The sequence below is a fragment of the Cryptomeria japonica genome, chromosome 10 (assembly GCF_030272615.1).
Source record: "Cryptomeria japonica chromosome 10, Sugi_1.0, whole genome shotgun sequence".
NCBI classification, from domain to species: domain Eukaryota; kingdom Viridiplantae; phylum Streptophyta; class Pinopsida; order Cupressales; family Cupressaceae; genus Cryptomeria; species Cryptomeria japonica.
Genome location: NC_081414.1, coordinates 283192626 through 283217316, shown reverse-complemented (window position 1 = coordinate 283217316; position 24691 = coordinate 283192626). Strand labels below are relative to the sequence as shown.

General features: G+C 40.2%; 1 protein-coding gene and 1 pseudogene across 5 annotated transcripts in view; one reads left to right on the top strand and one right to left on the bottom strand.

Annotated features, from left to right (window-relative positions):
- Positions 1 to 24691, bottom strand: part of LOC131053796 (probable mitochondrial import inner membrane translocase subunit TIM21) — a 156211-nt gene that overhangs the window by 72752 nt on the left and 58768 nt on the right. For 4 of the 5 annotated variants that reach the window (XM_057988441.2, XM_057988442.2, XM_057988445.2 and 1 more), the window contains one exon: positions 19330 to 19520. In XM_057988441.2, the coding sequence (XP_057844424.1) occupies positions 19330 to 19520 (191 nt within the window). The remainder of the gene's footprint in view (positions 1 to 19329; positions 19521 to 24691) is intronic. The other variant, XM_057988443.2, reaches the window with a different exon arrangement.
- On the top strand, positions 20457 to 21209 carry LOC131053797 (protein TIC 20-v, chloroplastic-like; annotated as a pseudogene).

Sequence of the window (24691 nt, the reverse complement as noted above, 5' to 3'; positions counted from 1 at the left end):
AGTCAAAACTTTTCATTTCATGTCTTTGACCATTCATTAACTTAATTAAAATTTAATTATGTTCTTTTATATTTTTATTTTTATTTTATTATTATTATTTATCATTAAATTGTATTTCAAAGTAGGGACATTACAACGATATAGATTTCCAAGGAAATAAGCATGTTACAAAGACAAATCTATTGATAATGATTCTAATATAAAACATAAATGATCATTTGAAACATACAGAAGAAGATTGAATGACATGCAAGAAGAGAGACATATGCAATGTGTAGCTGTTGCTGTAGAGATGTGCCAATACCAACATGCAAGGAGGAATCAATATCAACCAAGCCTACAAATAATCACTGCAATATGAAAAATGATTACTGTCCAAAATTGGAAAAGCTGCTACTACACAATCGCCCTAGCGAGAAAATCTCTTCAAAAACCTGATTAAAATGATGCCAATATGCTCAATGATGAACCCTAAATGAGCCCACCTCTCAAGTAGTGTTGGGTTTCCGTCCAACCTACGTATATCCAAGGGTTTCCATCCTCAAATATGGCTGCTATTGTCAAACCAGCAATAATGGAGAAATTATCAAGTATTGAATCAACATATCGTAATGCTTGGGGAAGGAATCCCCTTAAATAGATTTTCTAAACCGCTTTTGGAAATCAAAATCACAATGTGTTATTTTTAATAAACTTTTCCCTCCAAGAAGTTCATCCCACTTCTAGAAGGCTTAATAAATGTTATAAATTCATTTTATAACTTTCCCTTCATGATAAAGTCACTTTATATTTTATTACCTTCTTAATAAAGTCACTTTATGACTTTATTTCATGACTTAAGTCACTTTATTTTTACAATTTAATTTTATAACCAAAACTGACTTTTCCCTTATAATATTACTTTATGGGCTCAAAGTAATATTATTTATTTCTCCATCAATAAATAATTGACAATGCCAGCCTCTCATCCCTTATATCTCCACATTAGCCTATCGGAATAACAAAAAAATAGGCTAATCAACACCTGAATGTTCACTGAGGAGAAGGAGGCATTACAGTCCTCCCTTCCGGGAGATTGCTTGCCCTCAATGACATGCTGAAACTAAATATCGGGATCCCATATCAACCTCAGGAACACTGCTCCACCAATCTGCTGCGCTAATCTGATATAAACTTCAATGTGCCTTGAGTTGTGGAGCAACTCGTCAAACTCCCGCTGAAGCAAAGTATCAAACATCTCGATGTCAATTCCCAAATTGTCCTCCAAGGGGTGATGTGCGAAATCAGAACTCTCATTACATCTTTTGCACAAAGTGTGAGTGCCATCGTCCTCATGTGAAGTGGCAGCAATCTCATGGTGATGCAAGGGAAAGAGATTGTGATTGCCAAGCAACAAATTAAAATGGAAGTCATGCGCAACCATAGTGTTTTCAAACACTCCTTCCTTCATGGTGAAAGATTCCTTACTGAATGCTTTGTAAATGTTATTGCAATTTCCAATTTAATGAACAAGTTATATGCAGGATGGTGTATTTATGATTTTGGTATTATGACTATGACAATAATATTGTTGTCTTTCTTTTGCTGCAGGTATGGAGGATGAACATGTATAGATTTCAATGTCATCCCCTTTCTTTTGAATGATGCATATATAGTAAGGTAGTCACAATCAAGTGGCACCTTGATCGGACATGTCTTTCGGACATGTCTGACCAAGATGTCACTTGGTCGTGACTCTTACAAATGTCAACTGATCCACTCGGTGTCTATGATAACTAATCGGTGCCATTTTAAATGATAACAAATCGATATAAACACACCCGATAATGAATCGGTATCAAAGCAAACAAGCCCGATAACTAATAGCATTACATATGCTATAGGATTAATACCCCGATAGTATATTAATGCCGATTCATAAATGAATCGACATTAATATGCTATCGGGTTACTAGCCCGATAGCATTTAGATCGACACTTAACTATGTTAAGCAAGTCGTCGATCTAATCCATCTTTATCCAATGTCAATAGTATAATCATGATCAATGTTACAGTCTGACAAACATATTCAATTCGGAAAGCATAAATCAGATAATCTAATAGCACAGAATAGAGGAGATTAATGGGTTAGGAAAGTCTTATCTTACAGAAGCTACTAATGCATTAACACTCCCTCTTAGCTTTGGAAGATAGATAAAGTAACCTACATCACATTTCTTTTCCATAATGTCAGTCTCCAAGAATATATATCATCTATACATATGATATGAAGTACCATCAGGACATAAGATACAAATATAAAATATCACTCTAAGTATGTGACATAGAGTATCACCTAACCATGTGATATAAAAGATTCATCATTTCATTATGACAAGATATCATCTGAACACATGATATCAGTATTGCCTAAACACGCAATACTAAGGATAAACATATGAGAATGGTTAGATTCTCATCTTATCCAGGTTGTGATATGTGCACAAACATTTTATACAAATGTTTTATCACAACACCATCATGGCACATCCATGACATACCAGAGATCCAACATGATAACTGGTTTAGAGAATCATAAGATCGTCACCTTATGATGTTTGCATACAAGTGTTCATAATCTGAGAGATCGTCACCTCTTAGATATGAACACAAGGGGTGAAACCCAGAATGTCTCAACATGACAAAAGAAGTTTACACATTAAACATCTTATTTACAAAGCAGATTACCTTTCTATCATACCTAAACATTTTCTGAAGTGATCAACCTTCACTCTGGAAAGTGGTTTGGTCAGAATATCTGCAGTCTGATCTCCTGTACTAACATATTCCAATTTGATCACATTTTTGTCTACCATGTCTCATACATAATGGTATGGAATCTCAGTATGCTTAGATCTGTCATGAAATACTAGATTTATAGAAAGTTTTATGCAGCTTTGGTTGTCACAATGGATGATAGTGGGTTTCATGGGCTCACCAAATAGTCCCACAAGCAACTTCCTAAGCCATACTGCCTCTCGAGCAGCCATGGAAGTTGCAATGTACTCGGCCTCGATGGAACTCTGTGCTACAGAAGACTGTTTTCTACTGATCCAAGAAATCATAGCTGATCCTAAACCGAAGCAACACCCTGAACTGCTTTTCCTGTCAGTCACACTCCCAGCCCAATCTGAGTTTGTAAATCCGCGTAGGTCTAGATCGACTTTCTCATATTTGAGACCAAGGTTTAGAGTACCTTGTAAGTATCTCATAATGTGTTTCACTGCAATCAAGTGGATTTCCTTAGGCTCACACATAAACTGACTTAAGGCATTGACCGCATAACAGATATCTGGCCTTGTATTCACCAGATACATCAAGGACCCAATCATCTGTCTGTAGAGAGTAGGGTCAGTGGATTGTGACTCTACTGATGCTTCCTTAAGTTTATGTAAATTTGTTTCCATGGGAGAGGTCATAGGTTTGCAATTATGCATTCTGAATCTCTTCAAAATGTCCAAGGTATAATTTCCTTGGTTTAGTATAATATTTTCAGAATTTTGCCATATTTCCAAACCTAGGAAGTAATGAAGGAGTCCCAAGTCCTTCATATCAAATTCTTTAGATAAATCTTTCTTACATTGATCTATGAGGTGATCTTCTCCTGTGATTAATAAGTCATCAACATATAAAATCAATATTAACATATCACCTTTATTTTGTTTGTAGTAGAGATTTGGATCTGCATCATTTTTAGAGAAGCCTACTTTAGAGAGATAGGTGTCAATTCTTTCATACCAGGCCCTGGGAGCCTGTTTAAGCCCATAGAGAGCTTTCTTGAGTCTGCACACGAGACTCTGCACCCTGAATTTCAAATCCTTTAGGTTGTTCTAGGTAGACTTCTTCTGAGATCTCACCATTAAGAAATGTTGTCTTAACATCCATCTGGTGCACCTTCCACCCTTTTGCTGCTGCAATGGCTAGTACTGTTCTTACTGAGGTATATCTGGCTACAGGTGCAAAGGTTTCTTCATAGTCTATTCCTTCCCTTTGAGAGAACTCTCTAGCTACAAATTTGGCCTTGTGCTTTTCAATACTGCCATCTGCAGCATGTTTGATTTTAAAAAGCCATTTAGATGAAACAACAGATTTCTTAGTAGGCCTAGGAACGATCTCCCAAACATCATTCTTCATAATGGACTGATACTCTTCAAACATGGCATCCTTCCATACTTGATGTTTAAGTGCATCCGATACATTGTTTGGTTCAGCTTTAGAGAGATCATTCATAAGAGCAACATAGCTAGTAAATTTATTAGGTCTTTTGCTTTCCCTGAAGGTTCCTGAAGGAGCAGCAAACTTCTGAGCTTCTGCTACAGTCTTGGTGGCCCATAGAGGTCTTTTCTTGAGGTTTTATCTAGGTAGGATTGGAGTTTCACCTATAGTTTCCTTAAGATTCTCCCTCTGAAGCTCAGGAGTAGGATCTTCTTCTATGTTAGGAGTGGGGATATAGATTTCAGGCTCTATTGTACTTAGGGCTCTTTTGAAAGCTAAATCTTCTTCAAAGATTACATCCCTACTAAGTTCAATATCTCTCTGACCATGTATATATATTCTATAGGCCTTGGATGTTTCACTATATCCTACAAGTATTCCCCTTTTTCCAGAAGGTTCTAGTTTTAGTCTTTTCTCTTTAGGTACATGTATATAGACAGGACACCCAAATATCCTAAAGTGGCTTATATCTGGCTTTAGTTTGATAAATACTTCTTCAGGAGTTTTATCTTCAAGATGTGAGTGAGGACATCTGTTTTGTATATACACAGCAGTGTTAGTTGCTTCTGCCCAAAGATTGATATTTAGATTCTGATCAAGAATCATGGCTTTGGCAGCTTCTACAATTGTCCTATTTTTCCTCTCAGCTACCCCATTTTGTTGAGGATTATAAGGTATTGTTAGCTCCCTCTTAATCCCTGAGTTTTTACAAAAATCTTTAAATAATTTTGATGTGTATTCCCCTCCATTATCAGTCCTTAGGATTTTAATTTTATTTCCTGAGTAGTTCTCCGTCAATGATTTAAACTCTTTGAACCTACTAAGGATCTCTTCTAATTCTTTACACTTCAGAAAGTAGATCCAAGTTTTCCTAGAGTAGTCATCAAAAAATATTACATAATACAAACATCCTCCTAGAGAGGGAACGGACATTGGTCCACATACATCAGAATGAACTAACTCTAAAACTTTGCTTGTCTTCCTAGTACTATTATGGAAGGCACCCTTGATATTTTTACCTAGAGCACATCCCTTGCATGCCTCTGAATGATATTGCTGCAACTTAGGTAAACCTGTGACAAGGTTTCCCATAGATGATAAAGCTCTATAATTCCAGGTGGCCTAGTCTTCTATGCCAGACCTCATTTGCATTTGTTGCTTCATGAATTAGGGCTAGGTTGGGCTCTGTGCACAGCTCATACAAATAGCCTTGTCTTTGACCAATGACTTTAGCTTTCTTGATGGAAGAATTTCTTGGCCAAGCCAACAACTTGTTCTCCATGAAGGTTACTATGTATCCGTTATCTTCTAGGGCTGATATGGAGACTAGATTTCTCTTGATGCCGGGGACATATAGTGCTCCTTCAAGTTGCAATGATATGCCTGTCTTCAGTTTGATGGTGCAGGAACAAATTCCTCTAACTGGATGTGAGGAATCATCTCTGATGGTTACTTCCTCATCATTATCCTCTGTCATGGAGTCTAGCACTTCTCTAAACCCTGTAATGTGTTTGGATAAGCCACTGTCGATCACCCAGGAGTTAGACTTATTTGATGCATGGCTTGTAAGTGCTAAGTAGAGGACAGAGTTTTGGGAGTCATCTTCTCTTTTAGATTTTCTTGCTCTGGCAAATGTGGCTTGTTTGGCTCTCTCTAGACATTTTGCAACAAAGTGCCCGAACTTATCGCACCTATAGCATTGAATATGTGATAGGTCTCTCTTTGAAGTGTTCTTGCCTTGATGACCCTTCCTCTTCCTAAATTGCTTCTTCTTGGTTGTCTTATTTGTGTTAGTATTTAGAACTTGAAGGTCTTCGTCTATGTTCTTTTGTTTTATTCCCATCTTGTTCAATCTTGATTCTTCTTGGAGACAATCGTCCCTTAATCTTTCAAACTTAGGATACTTGGACCTTGCACCGATGCCTTGGACAAATGTACTCCATCCACTAGGCAACCCATCTAGAGCAATGAGTGTTAACTCTTTGCTTTGGATCTCATAATCGAGAGTTGCTATTTCATCTCTTAGAATTGATATCCGCATAAAATAGGCGTTGATTGTCTCCCCCTTGTTCATGGTGATATGATTTATTTCTCGTTTTAATGCCAGAGTTCGACTTGCATTTGATATCTCAAATGTGCTTTCAAGTGCTTTGAACATTTTATAGGTTGTCTGATGTTTTCTTATGATGGGCATTATGTTGTTTCTCACCCCATCAACTATTATTTTTATGGCCTTTTCATTTCCCTCAATCCATGTTGTTTTGTCAGGTTCATTTTCAGGTTGGTCATTTTTAGTTTGAACAAATGAATCCACTTTGTTCTCCTTTAAGATCATCTGGATTCTGAACTTCTAGGCTGAAAATCATCGCCACCTCCAAATCTGTCTTCGAATCTAATAGCGCTAGCCATTGGAGAAATGTGATGTAGTATATAACCTTGTTCTTAAATTATTCACAAAATTGAATAGCCTCAAGTTCAATCAACTTGGCTCTGATACCATGTAAATGTTATTGCAATTTCCAATTTAATGAACAAGTTATATGTAGGATGGTGTATTTATGATTTTGGTATTATGACTATGACAATAATATTGTTGTCTTTCTTTTGCTGCAGGTATGGAGGATGAACATGTATCGATTTCAATGTCATCCCCTTTCTTTTGAATGATGCATATATAGTAAGGTAGTCACAATCAAGTAGCACCATGATCGGACATGTCTTTTAGACATGTCTGACCAAGATGTCACTTGGTCGTGACTCTTACAAATGTCAACCGATCCACTCGGTGTCTATGATAACTAATCGGTGCCATTGTAAATGATAACAAATCGATATAAACACACCCAATAATGAATCGGTATCAAAGCAAACAAGCCCGATAACTAATAGCATTACATATGCTATCGGATTAATATGCTATGGGGTTACTAGCCCAATAGCATTTAGATCGACACTTAACTATGTTAAGCAAGTCGTCGATCTAATCCATCTTTATCCAATATCAATATCATAATCATGATCAATGTTACAGTCTGATAAACATATTCAGTTCGGAAAGCATAAATCAGATAATCTAATAGCACAGAATAGAGGAGATTAATGGGTTAGGAAAGTCTTATCTTGCAGAAGCTACTAATGCATTAACATGCTTCTTCAAGAAATGGCTCTAGCTGAAAGTGACAAACTTCAAACTTGCCTTGAACCCCTGTCATGATGATAGGTGTGTCACTGCACTTCCACTGGAAACCATCTACTTCATGGATGACAACTGCCCTAACTGAAATGCTGCTGTCAATAATCAGAAAATCAGAGTATTCTGAGATTAGGACAGTATCAAAATCAATCAAGCAACCACTGACAACGTTCTGATCACCGTTCCAAAACAAGAAATCAGAGCTTCCCAAGCTTATGGCAGCACCAAACCCATTCAAGTAAGTATTGTCAAAAATAAGACCAAGTTCTTCTGTGTGTAGGGTAGCATCAAGCTTCATCAACAAATCGTTGTTCTTAATCAAAAAATCAGAAATTTCTGATTTTGGGGCAGCATCAAACTCAAACAAGGAACCATCTTTCTCATGATTTGATGTCAAAGCACAAGATGATCTCTCCTATGAAGCATCCACCTGAAAAGTATCTTCCATCCCCTCAACCAATTGTCCCTTGTCAAACATTCTTGCAACTAGGTTTACTAATTGGTCTATAGCTCTTTCCTCAACAACACTCCCATCTAACTCATGCACAAACAAGTTGTCATCAACATTACTACGAGTTAGATTTATTACCTCACACTCTTCTTTATTGGCTGTCATGAAATCAGATTGTGAGTGATCAGCATCTCCATCTTCTATCATGTGTTTATCAAACCACGCCTAGCTATCCTCAATGGAATGCTCATGTGCCTCTTCTTCAAATGAATTTTCAGCATTGGAATGATCTATATGCTCATCATTAGTGACTTCAATGTGTTCATCGTAGTTATGCCTCTTATCCATCTTCTTAGCTTCTTCCTCCAAAAGCAATTTCTCTAACAATAATAACATATCCGATTGATATTTTTGAAATGCTTGAAAGAAGTCATTCGTACCATTCATAAGCTTGTCCATATGTCGATCTCTTTGTGGACTTATACTATCCCTTCTATCCTTCACTGATCAACTTGTACCACCTTTATCCATTGTTGTAACCTTTTTTACACTTGCTAAATGTGACGCTGATTTTGGAAGGAAAGCAATTAGCAATCTTCCATCTATAATTCTAACCATTGTTGTGACCTTTTATAAAATTGTTGTATGTGGCTGAAACAACTAATTTCAAACTGAATTTGTACCCAAAAGCTGACAAGATACTATGCTTCATTACTCATTCCCAATGACATGCAACAAAACCCACAAACACGCAACACTCAGAATCAACATGCAACTATCTGGGTATCCACCAAACTGCTCAAAAGTAACATGCAACCATCTGGGTATCCACCAAACTGAAATGCAACGCAAATCCACTAACCAGAACTGCTCAGAAATAACATGCAATGGTAAACCTCTTCATAAATTGCTCCTAAACTAACATGCAATCATCTGGGTATTCACCAAATTGCCATGCAATAACATCCAACACACATGCAACTGCAAAAATTGACATGCACTACTGAAACCCTAACAGGCTGGCAAGATCACCAGCTCTGATACCACTGTAATATCGTAGACATGGATAATGCTTCAAATATGATTTGGGTTTTTGATTTTTGCCATGTTTTGCTTCATTTCATTGCAAAGTGTCAACATACAAACATGCTACTGGCCCCTCTTGGACCAGTCCATCGTCGGTCTAGGTGTGGTTTATTTCCAACACCAACACCCCCCCTTAAGCCATACCTCTCATGTGCTTGGGGCTCCTAGCCTGGACCTGGCTCTGATACCATGTTGAGACATGGACCAGCTAGGACTCAAATCTAGGACCTTCCATACGTTGCTAGAGTGCTCTACCACTAAGCTACTGACCCCTCTTGGACCAGTCCATCGTCGGTCCGGGTGTGGCTTATTTCCAACACCAACATCGAGGCATAGGCAAGAAGATGCAAAGGAGTCATCTTATTCCACCTTTCTACAACAATTGCTTCCACTTGTTTGAAGAATTTCTCCTCAGGGTCTTGCTCTCTTGCATTTATAATGCACTTCATTTTTTCAAGCATTGAGTCAATGCCATCATAAATCTCACCAATGCAAAGCCTATCCATGTCAATGTAGTGAATTATGCTCATATGGGCTCAATGAAACTAAGGAGATATGTCACAAGATCCTACCATGAGTCATCCAATATCCTAACCCTAATTCTTGTTGCCCTCTCAATGCTACTCTACTTCCCTATAGCCCAATTTCGACTGATCACCATATTGCAAAGTTCCACTTTAACTTTCACAAGTCGACTCAAGACGATTGTGTTTGATGCAAAATGGGTCTCAGCAACCTATAACACAAATTAATGTCAAAATAGTTAAAAAATAAAGCCAAACTTTAAAGAAGAATACACATTAGCTTACACAATCATCTTTGAACATTGATGTTTACCCCATGGGGTGTGTTATTACTAATGCATATCAACAGTCAGATGATAACCATAGGATAGAATAATAACCAGAAACTCAGAGCAATGCTTTTATTAATGCCAAAACGTCTAGTACAATAATCATTCTCTGCATCCCTGTCCCCAACAACAAGTACAAAAGCATGTATAAAGACACAGTCGAGGATTGCGGTTACCGCCCGTGGGGAACCGTCGTGCAACGGACAACTACCCTCGACGACGCTAACATACTTAACCAACATAGCTTAGCAAATAATACAAAGCCCATTTTACAACCAACATTATCCCCCCCCTAAGAAAAGTCGTCTTTAGACAACAAGGACAAATCCGGGACTAACACAACAAAATGGGGATGAAGTAAACTCTATACAATAAGAAAATCACTGAGAAGATGAGGCTGAGGGGGTGTCCCTAAAGGAGGTAGTTGCACCGCCAATGAAGAAGGTGCAGGAACTGCTGAAGCCAGTCGAGCCCAGAACTCATACACCTGCTGCGTCCTTGCCTGAAAACCCTTTTCTACTACCATCCGATGCTCAAGTGCGGATTTCACTAGTATTGCTTCCACAAGTTCTTTTTTTTCCTTGACATCACAATCTTCCTGTGCCTAAACCAAACTTGTCTGCAAAACACACTTTTTAGTCTCAGCCTCCACCAACTGCTACTCAAATGATACTGTCTCCCTAGCCAATTTGTCCTCGATAGCCACCCGTGCTGCCCTCTCGGCATCCAACTCTTGGGTACGCTAAGCTAAGTCTCACGCTACTATTGCCTCCAACCTGGTGGTTAGCAACCTCCAAATCCGTCTCCCTCTACGACTTATGGCTTCCCCGCCAATGCTTAGCTTCAGGGTTCTTTCTCACAGTACGGAACAATCCCAACACTTACTGTGACTTCTCTGATGCCCTTCGCCCAACTCAAAAGTGTATTGTAGCTCAAAAATAAACTAGGTGTCTGTGGGCAATGCCCCCAGCGGGGTCGAGGGGCAACGCCCTCACGGGGTTTGGGGCAGCGCCAAAAACCTTCTTCTCCACTCTAATTTTTTCAGCGTCCTGGCTCCAGACTCCATCGAATGATTTTTCAATCAAATCGTCGGTTTTTTTTGGTTTTTTTTTGGTTTTTTATAAATTAAATGCATGCTTGTTTGAATGTTGGTGCATTTTTTCTTTTCACATGCCATCACCACCGTTTATCCCTCCCATGCCGTGGTATTTTTCCTTTCACCCTTTTTTAAACCGTCATCGTGCTCCTTCAGGCCTACAGTGGTATTCCACCGCCGGTGACCTCCGTTGATAGTGGTCTCACCGTGGTGGTTCCACCACACGGTGGTCACCGGCGATGCCCCCAACAGTGGTTCCACCGCACGGTGGTCACCGGCGGTGGCCCCCTGACAGTGGTCCCACCACACGGCAGCTCCACCGTGGCCACCGATTTTTATTTTTTTTCAAATATTTTTTTTTACTTTAATTTCCCAATCTAATTGTCCAGAGAGTCTTCGGCTCGGGTCTCGTGCCTCTAGGGTCGCCCTTCATCCTTCTCGGTTTGCCTCGCCCAAAAGTCTCCCGCTTTGGTCCCGTGCCTCTCGAGTCGCCTACCCGACCTCTCGGGTCCCCTTCCATCCTCTCGAGTCCCCCTCAAGACTCTCGGGTGTCCTTCCGGCCTTTCGGGTCCCCTGCGCGCTTCTCGTGGTAGGGTTTCAATTTGGATCCGTTGATGGCAAGTCTATTTTCAATGGCCATCCAAAGACCTGGAACCATAAATTCTACAGGAACGACAATCTCCTTCCCGTACATAAGAAGAAGAAGAAGAATAAAGATTTTGAAGGCTGCGGCCTTCCACACAAGGTTCCAATCGTTGCCGACACAAATGATCTTGGGATTATCTACGTCACCGAGGTTTGTCTCCTTCAATTTTACCTCTTGATACTTGATGGGTTCTTCCTTCGGGAACTAGTGTGCGGTGGTGTCACTCACACGGGCATCTCTTTTCCAATATTCTCTATATTCCGGCAGGTACACCTCTGTTACTTGCTCTAGGTCCTCTACTTCGAGCTTGTAGCTCTGGAATATTTCGTAATCCTCCATCTGCCAGTGGAAGAGACCGTTCAATGACCCTGTCTCATCCTTGGAGCACTCTCCTAGTTTGAGAATCCCTTCGTCGTTGGGCTCCATGCAACCCCGTCCTTCGTCCCTCAGGTCGCCTTCTCCTTCACCCTCTGATTCCGAAGATGATGTCAATTCCTCACTAACCAACTATGTCTCAAGGTCTATGGTAAACTTCCTTCCTCCATTCTCTATAGACAGTGTTCTTCTTCCAGTTGTGGGTGGCCTTGGCTGCCACCAGCCACCCTCTCCCTAAGATCGCATCATACCCTTTTTTCTTTAGTGGGATTACCACGAAGTCCAGTATGAAGGGTTGCGCCTCGATGGTAACTTGTTGGCCCATCAATGTCCCGATGGGTTTGATTCTATGTTGATCTGCTCCCAATAGATTGAATGTAGATGGCCACAGCGTCGACTTCCCCAGCTTCTGCCAAGTTTCTTCTGGAAGAACATTCACTCCCAATCCACCATCGACGATGGTATCGGTTAGAATGGTGCCAAGGATACCCATCTCCACAATGGTTGGGCTCCTTCCAGTGTTAACTACCAGTAGCCTGGGGTCTATTGCAGACCCCCCAGGAACATCCGTGCGATGGTTGGTATTGGTGCGTGGTTGGGAGAGATTATTCAGCAACGTCGTTCACAATTGAGGCATTGTCTGGAGAAGGTCGTGTACCTTCACAGGCACCTCCAGTTTTAAAATTTGATTTAGCATAGCCACCTCCGCCTCTGGTCAGCTGGAAGTACCCGTCGTACCCTTCGCCTTCGCCCTCTCTCGTATCTCTTTCTCAATTTCTTCGCATGCTTCTCGTACCCTTTGCTTCTCCATCTCTAGGTCTCGGCACGTTGCTTGTCTGGATTGGGCGCGGGTTACAGCCAACACTTCCTCTTCTTTGGTTTCCTCGATATTGAGCAAGTTGACGCCAGACTTTGGGCAGGTGGCATCTTCGTGGTCTCCCGGTCTACACCATTTGCACAAATATTGTGTGGCCTCTCCCTTCGGACAGTCTCGGGCGAAGTGCTCCCACTGGCTGCACGCTCTGCATTGTATCATCGGTCGACCTTTGGAGTCGTATTGGATCCGGCTCCTTGTATTGTTATTGTTGTTATTGTCGTTTCATCCTCCCCACCGGTTATCTCGGTAGACTCCCGATGTTGCATTGTTGTTTGCTTGGGAGCTATCGGTACCGCCCGATGTAGTTGGTTGTTCCTGCGTAAGCAATACTTGTGGGTTTCATGTTTTCATGTTGTAGGGGCATTCCCTGGTGGGATGCCCCATCAACTGGCATATATCACAATAGGCCTTCTTTGGGCAGGAGCCTTTTGTGTGGCCATCCGTCTTACATTCCGTGCACCAAAGCTCCTCTTCGTCGGTCTTGCTCGAACCTCCCTTCATAACCTTCAACTCTTTCATCATCCTCAGCATGTCCTTCTGCAGGGCTTGCACCTTTTTGCCGAACTTGCCATCGTTGTTGCTTCCCTCGAAAGAGTCATCATCCTCGGACGAGCTATCCTTCTTTTTCTTCTTGGATGTCTTGGTCTCGCTCTCGAGATCCATCACTCTATTGTATGCATCTTCGTACGAGGTTGGTGGAACAATTTTCATCTTCTTCCGAAGGGAGTGTTTCAGTCCCTCCACGAACCATCTCTTTTTCAACCCATCCCCACTGGTTGACTCTCCATTTTCCCCAACAGTTCCTTGAGCCGCCGACTATAGGCTCAGACCGTCTTGTTCTTGTTCTGCTTTGTGCCATAGATTTCGGGTACTATTTCATTGTCGTCTCTGAGGATACGGAACTCTATCTCGAACTCCTTCTTCAGGTTGGGCCATGTGCCGACTTTGGCTTTATCCATATTGGAGTACCAATCGATGGCCACTCCCCTTAAGGTTTATGGAAATTGCGTTACCCATTCGTCCTAGTCGGTAACACCGTTTGCTAACCATATGGTTTCACAAGTCCAGCAATGGCGAACGGGATCTTTCTTCCCGTCATTGAACTTCGGCAGCTTCTATTTACTAGCCATTGATGGGGGTCGTGTCGCCTGTCGTGCACCTGCACCACTCCCACCCGCGCCGATGGTGTTTGTTGTTTGAGTGACTAGGGGTACAGTGGTTTGTACCTGCATGCTTGGTGTGATGGGTCCCAAGAGGGGCTTCTACTTGCCGTGTGCCTGTGCCTCCTCCGCACCTACGGTCGTATGGTTGCCCTCCCCTCCGTTCTCACCCTCGTCGTCTGTTCACTCCCTTCGGTGGTCCTTCGTGCGTTGTGCAAGGGATAAATTCCTGAATTGATCCCGAGTCTCTTCGACCAGATTTCTTCGTAGCCTTGTTTCCTCCAAAAAAATTTCGTAGCTTCTCACCCTACGGTATTTTGGCAACACGTATAAATCTCCTTCGGCTTCTGCCCCTGCACCCTTCGTGACACCACCTTGGTTCCCTTCGAGCAACCCTTCGACAGGTCATCCTTCAGCAAGTTGCCTCAGCCTCCGTCTATGTTCTACTTGTTCCAGAATCAAGGCTCTTTGTGCGGCCTCCCCCTCCTCACTTTGTGCCTTCTTATTTCTATCCTTATTTAATAAGTTGGGCATTAATTCCCGTACATCTTCATAAACAGCAACAACACATAAAAATTAGAACACTTCTTTATTAATTCATCCCGTCAGATACAATTTATGTCAATAGTACGACACCATTATTATAGTATAGAATGTTCTTTATTCCTCCTGGAGGTTCAAGGTTCAATTTCCCCTTCGCCTCTTTCCATCACACTCCGCTTCCTGGCGATGATTGTTTTCTTCATACTGTCGAAGGACCTGTTGGCGTCGCTTCTCATGGGCAATCTCCTCTAGGCGGGCTCACTATGTCAATGATGCCTATGCAAGCAACCGGGGGAGGTGGTTCATCAACAGATTCACTGCGGGGCTAACTTCCAGTGCGGTCCACAGGGCACTTGTTGGGACTTCAGCCTCCGTGGCCTCTCTTCAGACGTAGGTCTCGACGGCTGCCTGAAGTAGGATTGAGAATTCCTCGTTGCAGTGTCTTCTCCGTCGTAGAGCTCCGTTTGTGCGTCGTCGGCCTCTAGGTTAATCTCACCAATAGGTAGGCCCATCGTGTCCGTACGCCATCCGCTCCTTCCTTTCCCGAGTATGTCTAGGCAATGGCGCCAGATGTTTACCCCGTGGGGTGTGTTATTAATATTGCATATCAATAGTCAGATGATAACCATAGGATAGAACAGTAACCAGAAACTCAGAGCAATGCTTTTATTAATGCCAAAATGTCTAGTACAATAATCATTCTTTGCATCCCTGTCCCCAACAACAAGTACAAGAGCATATATAAAGACACGGTCGAGGGTTGCGATTACCAGCCGTGGGGAACCGTCATGCAACGGACTACCCTCGACGATGCTAACATACTTAACCAACGTAGCTTAACAAGTAATACAAAGCCCATTTTACGACCAACAATTGAAAATAAAAATTTTAAAAATCAAAAAATGTAAAATTAAATTACTATTTCACTTACCTTTAATAGCTTCAAACTCGAAAAAGATTTATAAATCCCTTGACACATGTGGTGGTTTGTGATGAACATCTAGATGTCAGCCTCCGCATACACTTGTTTGATCCAATCAATTTTATTCCCAATCTTTTGTAACATAAGATTGAGTGAATGGACTACACAAGGTGTCCAAAAGATGTGACGATAGCGTTTCTCAACCAACAAACCAGCAGCTCTACAATTTTTTGCATTATCCATTATGACTTGAACAACATTGTAGGGTCCCACAATCTCAATGGCAGAGATGAGAATATCTGCATAAATTGGCCATCTTTTACTTGGCCCTCACAATCCACAACTTTCAAAAACATTGCCCATTTAGGGGACACTCCTATGACATTTGATCAAGGGACGATTTTTAGAATCTTTCCACCCATCTGAAACAATTGATACACCTGTCTCAGCCCATGAATCCCTTATGGCTTCAATGCATCTTCAACCCCCTTCACCTCTCTTTCCAATAAGGTTCCACGTACCTTCTCATAACCTAGGCCTTTTATACCCTCTTGGAGATTCATTAACACTTTCCAACCATGGGGAGCGAACAACATTGAAAACCAACCCAATTGCATATATGCATCTTGCTACATCTCAATGTCTCAACTCTCATCTTGAAATGCAGTTTCTAAAGGCCCCTTTGATCTTTCGCATGCAGTTGGTGCTTCACTTTTAGGCTCAATTGTGGTAAAGAAAGGGTGGTTTTCTACTACAACATTGGGATTATATGGAGGTTGCATTCCCTTTGCTTTTTTTAAAGCGGTTTGATTTAATCTACGGGCTTCTCTCTCTTCTGTTTCTTCATGCTCCCTAATATATTTCAACACCGTCTCTTGTGGTACGGGCACGCCATTGTTTCTAAGGCATTTTTTGATGCCTCTTCCCGGTATTCCACACAAATGGCCTACCACCCGATAATATGAACTATTACATTCTTTATCACATCCTTGGCATTTCCAACCCAATCCCCCACCTCTTGGAAGCGGTCATATAATGTCAGGATACTTCCATAGGGGAGAATTTGGATCATTTCTTTGTTTTGATTGTCCATTTGTGCCTATGGAGGAAGAGGTAGATGCCATTTTAGTTCCTATGGCAAGAAATAATATGAACACATTCAAAAACAAAAACAAAAACAAAATAATGAAAATCAAATAATGTTTCATGTTTGACAATTTGTGAAACAAAAATGGTTGAAAAAAAGGTACAAAAACCGACCTTTTTCAGCCAATGGGAGCTTGCAAATGTGTGGAAATCATTCTGCAAAACTTGTTGAAGCTTCAAAAATCAATCTTCAACTCCTTCTATTTGATGTTGGAAGCCAAACTTCTTCAACCTGTAATGAAAAAACTGATGTTTGCAACACAAATGAGGAGAAATGATCTAACTTTATGTTTTAAATCTCATTTTTAGAATTCTATTTTGGTTTTTCAAGTGGTGGATTTCAGAATTTAATTAAATTTTGCAAAAAAGAAAAAACACTTTTTGGGCCACCGGATTCCCGAATTCGCCTTGGCAGAACCAGCCCTCCCAAACACGAACCAGACCAGGACCGGACCGGACCAGAACTAAGGGCCAGACCAGAAAACCCTGCAACTTAGTATATATTTTATGTTTTTAAAATTTTATTTGTTTTGACTATGTTGTTTATAAAATTTTACTTGGGGCCATGCACAAAGACTGAACAAGGGATTCTAAACATATAGTGACCTCTTCTTGATTGTTGATGAATTTATTGCAAGGTATGGACTATGCTTAGTCTTACACAATGCATGTGTCTTTCATACTATTGCAGGTCTCTAAGTTGGAATTAATGTAGTCATTTGCACCGAAGAAGGTTGCCCACTTTGTACCCTGCAGCTGATTCTATCCATATTTCATCCCTGTGCAAATGTATTTTCTGACCACCAAAAGCATTTTGACTATGACTAGGCTTGAAAGCTGTTGTAACCGAATGTGCCACTGATTTCCTTCAATGGTATGTAAACCTAGCTGCAAATTGTAATGAGGGATGGTGTGTTGGCCAACTATTGGGCCTGGCCCTGCTCCATAATTTGGGAATGAAGGTATTTTACAATTCGACTTCTCTACAAAGAAGTGAAGACACTGAAGATTGGGATATTGGGTTTCTTTTAAATTCCAATTAACCAATCTTGAAAGATTCTCCCCATTCCACCCTCCTCTCCCCTAACTTTTGTTTGCTACCCAAAAAAAAAAAAATATATATTGTTGCTGCTTGATTTTTGCTGCCACCATCTAAACTTCTAATGGAGACCTCCCACATGGTACATCCGCTCTTTCTCCTCACTGTGATTTCATCTTGTGATATTGCATTTAAATGGCACCTCAGCTTTCTCAGGGCAAACCATTTGCTCAGAGGATTTTGCTGCGCAGGAGAAATCAGGGACCATAGGCACTGCTGTAATGAAGAGATGATGCTCCACCCAGGACTTGCCATAGAGTGGGGCCATCTTGCACTTACAGCTCACATGAACTTTCAGCATCCCTGAAGTTGCCACTGTCGGCTATATCAAGGAGACTTTTGGTACAGAGGTCTTAAAAAATCTGGGGTGCAGGGTACTAGGGAATCCACATCAAAAGATTTTGTCCACAGGCTTGTGTTCATGTTCCAGTTGCTTGCATGCAGAGATTACATTAACAGCCAAATCCTACCAGCAAATAAGGTTTAATCCTACCAGCAAATAAGGTTTTCCTCCTTGGGGAGAGCTCTGAAAAGCAATTTTTGGAATCAGAGAAAGGGGAAGCAGAACTGCTTCTCAAGGAGCACTTGGTTGGCAGTCAGTGTTTGTCTCCCTCGTTGACAGGAAAACATGTTGGTCTGGTGCTTTATTGTCAAGAACTCACATTGTATGTTGATAACCTACACATACAGGCTATCCTTCAGAATGGCAGCTTGGAGATTTCTGTTCTTTACATATTACCAAGTGTCTCTAAGAGTGGTGTTTTTTATTATACTCATTGCTCTTCTCTGGAACCCAGACTCAAGGGTAGGGCAGAGGACTCAGATGGCTCAGCTACCGAGCCATCATCTTATCGATCAGCTCCAGTTATTTGCTTTGTGATCCCAATTTGTCAGTGGTTTTTTGTTAACACTGTAGCTTTTATTTCCACAACTTGGGCTTTTATCACTTATCAGCCTTGAGGGCTGTAATTGCTTTACTATCTTTGGGTGTGGGTCCCTATAGAACCTACAATTAACCAATCAGAACAGATAATTAAATTAATAAAACAAGAAACCAATAACCAAAAAAAAACGTTAGACATGGATTTTCAAAAGTTATGATTCTTATCATCGATAATTAGCAAAATAACTCAGTAGTGATCCAAACCATCAAAATTAGCAAAATAAGTAAGTAAACATCCAAACCATCAAACATGCAGGAAAAATGTTGTTAATAGTATTACATCCGCCATCAACTATTTTAAGGCTCATGAAAAGATTACCCTCCCAGAGATCCTCCAGCCTTGCAACTTCAAATTACTAAAATTCATTGCCAATAGCATAGCTCAAAAGGTGTTTTATATGTAATTTCTATATGATAATGGCCTAAAGTTTAAACTAGCTTCTGTTTACCATAATACTTTAAACCAAGATGGAAAGATGCATAAATATTTTATAGAATATGTGCCTTTTAAACAATAATGGGCAGGATTCCAACACTACGAAATTAAATTTTCAAACTGCAAGAGTTTGTTTATTGATTCATAATATATTTATTTTAGATATGTTATTATTTCATAATATTAGAATCATATGTTTTCAAGAAACGATTACTAAAATAGAGAATAAAATATAAGAAAAATCTCACTCTTTAGGTTCAAATATAAGCTCCTTAAATACAGCATATGCAGCACCTGCTGCAACAGCCAACCCTGCCAATATAACAAGACTGTAAGAAGCACCTTCAGCAAACGTTACAGGTTGCTCTGGAATTTGATCTGTTAGAGGATCAAAAGGGTCCTCCTTTTTAGCAACATCTCTATCATGTTTCTGCAGAAACTGATGTATCGAATCAAAACTCATGGTTTTCTGTAATACTAAAAAAATTCTTGAAGCTTCTATAACAAAATAAAATCTTATTTGTAACAAATATTCAGAACAAGAACTCTCACATTACTTTCAAATTGTCTTCTCCATAAAATGAGATCTTAGCATAGCATAATACATACAAAGTACAGCATAAGCCATTTACCATAGATGTTTAGTAAGTAAACAATATTGAAAAGAACAATAATTGCTACTAAAAAATCCTACAAAAAAGTTAAAAACTATTGTACACATCTAAAAATGACTAATGCATTTCATCATGATTTCACCAATTCTTCTACAATTATTTAATTAAGCTGATCTTTTTTCTCTTCATCTATAATAATTAAATAATTTTTAATAATTTAAATAATTATCATTTTCTCTCCACTATTAATTATTAATTTAACTTTTGGTCCACTATAATTAAATAAATTTCAAAAATTAATTAATCAACACTTCTTCCAAAATAAATAAATTTCAAATAATTTATTTAATTTTCTCACCTGAAATAAATAAAATAATTTTTTAATTTATTTTCTCTATGCATTACACCCTTTTTCCTTCCACCTCATCAATCCATGTGCTAATTATAGGTCTTACGCTCTCTCAAATTTTTTCATCCATTGACCTTTCTAATTACGCCGAAGGCGTCTCGTATATAAGATGCACCGACTGACTTTGCAAATCAATGGTCCATACTCATAGTGTGTCTAACGAGTTGCAAGACAATCACAAAGATCATAACCGTCAAATTTTCGATGGATTAAAAGTACTGTGGCAGTCAATGCGTGTTTTGTACACTGAACGTTATAAGCCTCCGCCATTATAGCAATTAATACATTGCGTGAGTTAACTTTTCACCATTGGATTTGGCCGCTTTTCCGTTTATGCGTTTTCGCGAATTATGTATGGATGAGAAGCTGTTGGGCTTCTTTGAAAACTTTTCTCCACTGCTACAATGGCGGCTTCACTCTCTTTGGCTGCCTCGTCCTTGTCAAACCTACATTCACCAAAAACTTCACCCGAATTCATTTCCACAACTAAATCCCTCAGTGTTGGAACATCATCACGTTGCGGGTTCGATTCCCCCATTCTCAAGAAATCAATGGTTGTCCTTTGCAGCAGAAACAACAATAAAACTCCTTCTGTGCCTGCAGCAGACCGATTGATTGCAGCAGTTGGGTATTTTCTCCCCTTCTTCAACGGAGTTCAATACGGCCGCTTTTTCTTGACAGAATTTCCTTCAGCACAGCTGCTATTCGAATTTACTGGCCATAAGAGCATACCGGAGTTTTCCCTTTGCAAGCATTCTAGTGTTTTTCATCTTCTACTTTTCTGTCGTAAGAAACCCCAATTTAAGTCGTTATGTGAGGTTTAATGTTATGCAAGCAATTGTGCTTGATGTTATCCTCATTTTTCCTGAATTGGTGGACCGGAGCTTTGGGTCTGATGGAGGGCTTGGCCTCAGCCTGTTGATCAGTTTTGATAATACTGTCTTCCTTTTCCTGCTAACTTGCCTTGTCTATGGTTTGAGTTCTTGCCTTCTGGGTCAGGCTCCTAGATTGCCCCTTGTTGCAGATGCAGCAGATTCACAGGTGTTCTGAAAATATATCGTAAGTGGGTTTTTCATAATTTTGCCCCTAAAAGGATTTATGCATTATGCTGAATGAATATGTATATCAGTTACGGTTTTGGAGATATTCTTGTTGTTCAGAGGTGCGCAAGTCTCCTGGTTACCTGTCGAAATCAAGATCTTTTCTATATAGATTAAAAGTTTTTGTGCTTGGAGAAAACTATGGGAATGCAGCAATTAACGACATTCACAAATTTCCTGGTTCCCTGTTGAAATCAAGATCTTCCCTTTGTGGATTAAAAGCTTTTGTGGTGGGAGGAAGCTATAGTGAGAATTTACACATTGCCAAATTTTCAAGAGACTTGGCATGGATTAGCTGCACCGGAATTGCCCATAGATATCTTCCATCATGGATGCCATTGAAAAATTTAAGAGTTTTAGAACTTCACTATTGCAATAAGATGGTAGGATTGTGGAAGGATGGGATGGACGCAAGTATTTTTCTCTACGGTTCTCTGCAACCTTTATAATTCAAATCATATATTTTTTAACAATGTTTATATTTTCATTAATTAAATTTAAAATTGATTATAGTTTCCAATGCAGTTAAGAGAGTTGAACATTAGTTCCTGTTATGAATTGAAAGTGATTCCAAAGTCCATAGGATATCTGGAGAATTTGAAAAAGATATCCATGTCTTGGTGCAATGTGGAGAGTCTACCAGAGGAATTTTGCCGTCTTCAATCACTGGAGCACTTGCAGTTGCATTGGTGTGAAAGGCTATCATCATTACCCAGCTGTTTTGGCCGTTTGACAGGCCTGCGCCATCTAGATTTGAGTTATTGTAAAGAGTTGCGGACGTTGCCAGATTCTTGTAAGCAGCTCACGCTCTTGCAACATTTTAATTTGTGGAGGTGTGAGAAGCTCACCTTACGGTCAGATATCCTGGAAAACATGAGAACGCTTGAATATTTGAATCTTGGGAGGTGCCAGCAATTAAAGTACTTGCCTTATGATATCACAAATCAGGCTTCCTTGAATGAGCTCTATTTAGACAAAACCATGTTAAAAGGAGCTCCCAATTAACATCAGTCAATTCAGCAAGTTGAGAGTAATGGAGATAGGTCCACATCAAAGGTGCTTTCAGATGCAATCTTTACCAGAGTCTATATATCTCTCTCTCCTTGCTGTTCTCTCCCTAATGGTAATGGAATCTAATTGTTTTCCTTATTTAGAGGTTTTGTTTGTGTCACATTTGAGTCCATGTAAGTGGACAAATAGTTGCTTTGAAGCTATCACTTCTCTATTCAAACTGTTACTGCACAAACAATATTATTTTCTAAATCACCTAAAATTGACCTGATGTGATGGATAAATGTATGCAAAAAAAATAGAATATACAATTATCCTAATCAGCCTTCCACATCTATTCGGTGTACCCATTGCACACCAAGGTGCAATTGCTAGTTAATCAAATGTTAAGTGGCACATAAATATAAGACCTACACTCATTCATTTTTCTCTAGCACTTTCGTGATCATACCCTAGTGTTGTGAGGTATTCACACATCGCCCCATCGCAAATGGGGACCCCACTTTTTTCGCTTTCTAGGTTAGTCATCTTAGTTTAGTTGTTGGTTGTTGTCGAGTATTTGCTATTAACCTTTTGTTTGTAGTTGCTCAGGAGCTGATCAAGTCTCTCTCTTGGAGATGAAGTAAGGTTCAACACTCCCTTTGCCCAGCCAAGGCATAATCCCTTCCACTTCTCCTAATCCTGCCAGTGGGCACCCAAACCCGATTCCTCCCATTTCCATCCCTCACCATCGCCACCACCATTTTCACTTCTCCTCACTGCCCTCCATATCACTCAATACCCCTACCATTACCTTTACCTTTACCTCCATCACCCCTTCCATCTCATCCACCTCCCACCTTCTAACCTATACCTTCATCTACCTGACCCTCTTCCCATCCTAGCATACTCATCCCCTACCCTTCACCTACACTCACACCTACATCCTCTACCCTCCATCTCACACCCCCCTTACCCTTCTACTTCCCTTAGCCTACCCTTTCCCTTACTTACCACTTTACCTCCTACCCCGACCCACCTTCCATTTCCTACTTTTTCCCTTAACTACCACCTTACCCCTTACCCCTTACCCCTTACCCTTTTTATTACCCCTTATACCTCCCATTACATTTTACTCCCCAACGTCCCCTAACTCCATCCACTACCCCTTATACCTCCTAACCCCACGTATCTCCTACTTTCATCATTTATCCCCTTTATGTCTCCCTTTCCTCCAATATCCCATTCCCCGTCTTTCTCCACGTAACAGTTCCCCTTAACATTTCTCACCACTCTCCCCTCACACTCCTCTCCACCGTATCACATCACATGCTGGGCCCCACACACTCCAAAATGGAGAATTAAATAGATTTGTCTTAAGGACTCTTGCTGGGACCCACTAACCACTGGCTGAGAATGAAAAATGTTTTATGTCTTTGATATTGCATGGGCCCCACCAGAAATTTTGAATGAAAGAAAAGTTTTTTTAGGAATTTTAAAAGACAAAGTATCCACCTCATCAGTCCTTGCAAGGTGTGGCAACAAAAAATAAGGAGCTGGGTCTGAATGAAGATGTGTCACTTTAACAAGAACAGAGTAAAACAGACCCTTAACATCCAACGCCTATATAAAGGGAGTATTTCGCATCATTTTAATAGCATTCTGATCAGACATTTAGGAAGCAGATTTAGTAATAGAGATCAGCGATTTTGGCAACAAGATTTTGATCATCACATTGATCAAATGCTTCTTCAAGGTGCTGTTTGATTTAAGGACATTGTTATCCAGTCTTTTGAAGGCAAAGGTGCCGAATTTGAAGGAGTTCCAGATCATTTTCCAAGGTTCTGATTTGATGTACAGTATCAGCAATTTTAGCAGACCTAATTCTGATTTTAAGATCAGACCTGATTTTGGCAAATTTTCTACATATATCCTGGCTATGGTTCAATCAGTATCATCATGTCCAGCCTTAAAGATCCATGTTCAGAATTGAATGGGTTGTAGGAAGCTTGATTTTTGCAGAAAATTGTTCTCATTCCTAATGTTTTGATGCAAAATATTTTTGCTTTTCAGGTTTGGTATGAAGATAAGAGAAAAGAGAAAAATGAGCATCCAAGAAAGCATGGAGAACCAGTCACGTTGAGATTCAAGATAAGCAACTTACATTTCAAAGCAACATCAAGCTGGAAGATAGCTATTCAGAAATGACTTCCTCTCCCATTCAAGATATTTGATTACACTTACATTGAGATGCCGGTTGAAAGGGCAGGTTTTGATTAAGTACATGATAATTTCAAGTGCTCCCTGGTTGGAGCGAAATCTGCTTCCATTGCTCATAGTTGGGAGTGATGTGGACTTCTTGAGCAGCATTTGAGGCACTTGAGTGGATGAAATGAAAAGGAGTAAGCAAAGAATGTATTAATTTCAAGTTTGGATTTCAACTTCATGTCTGGAAGTAGGAGAGCGAAGAAGATTGCAAGACCACTACCTTGAGCAG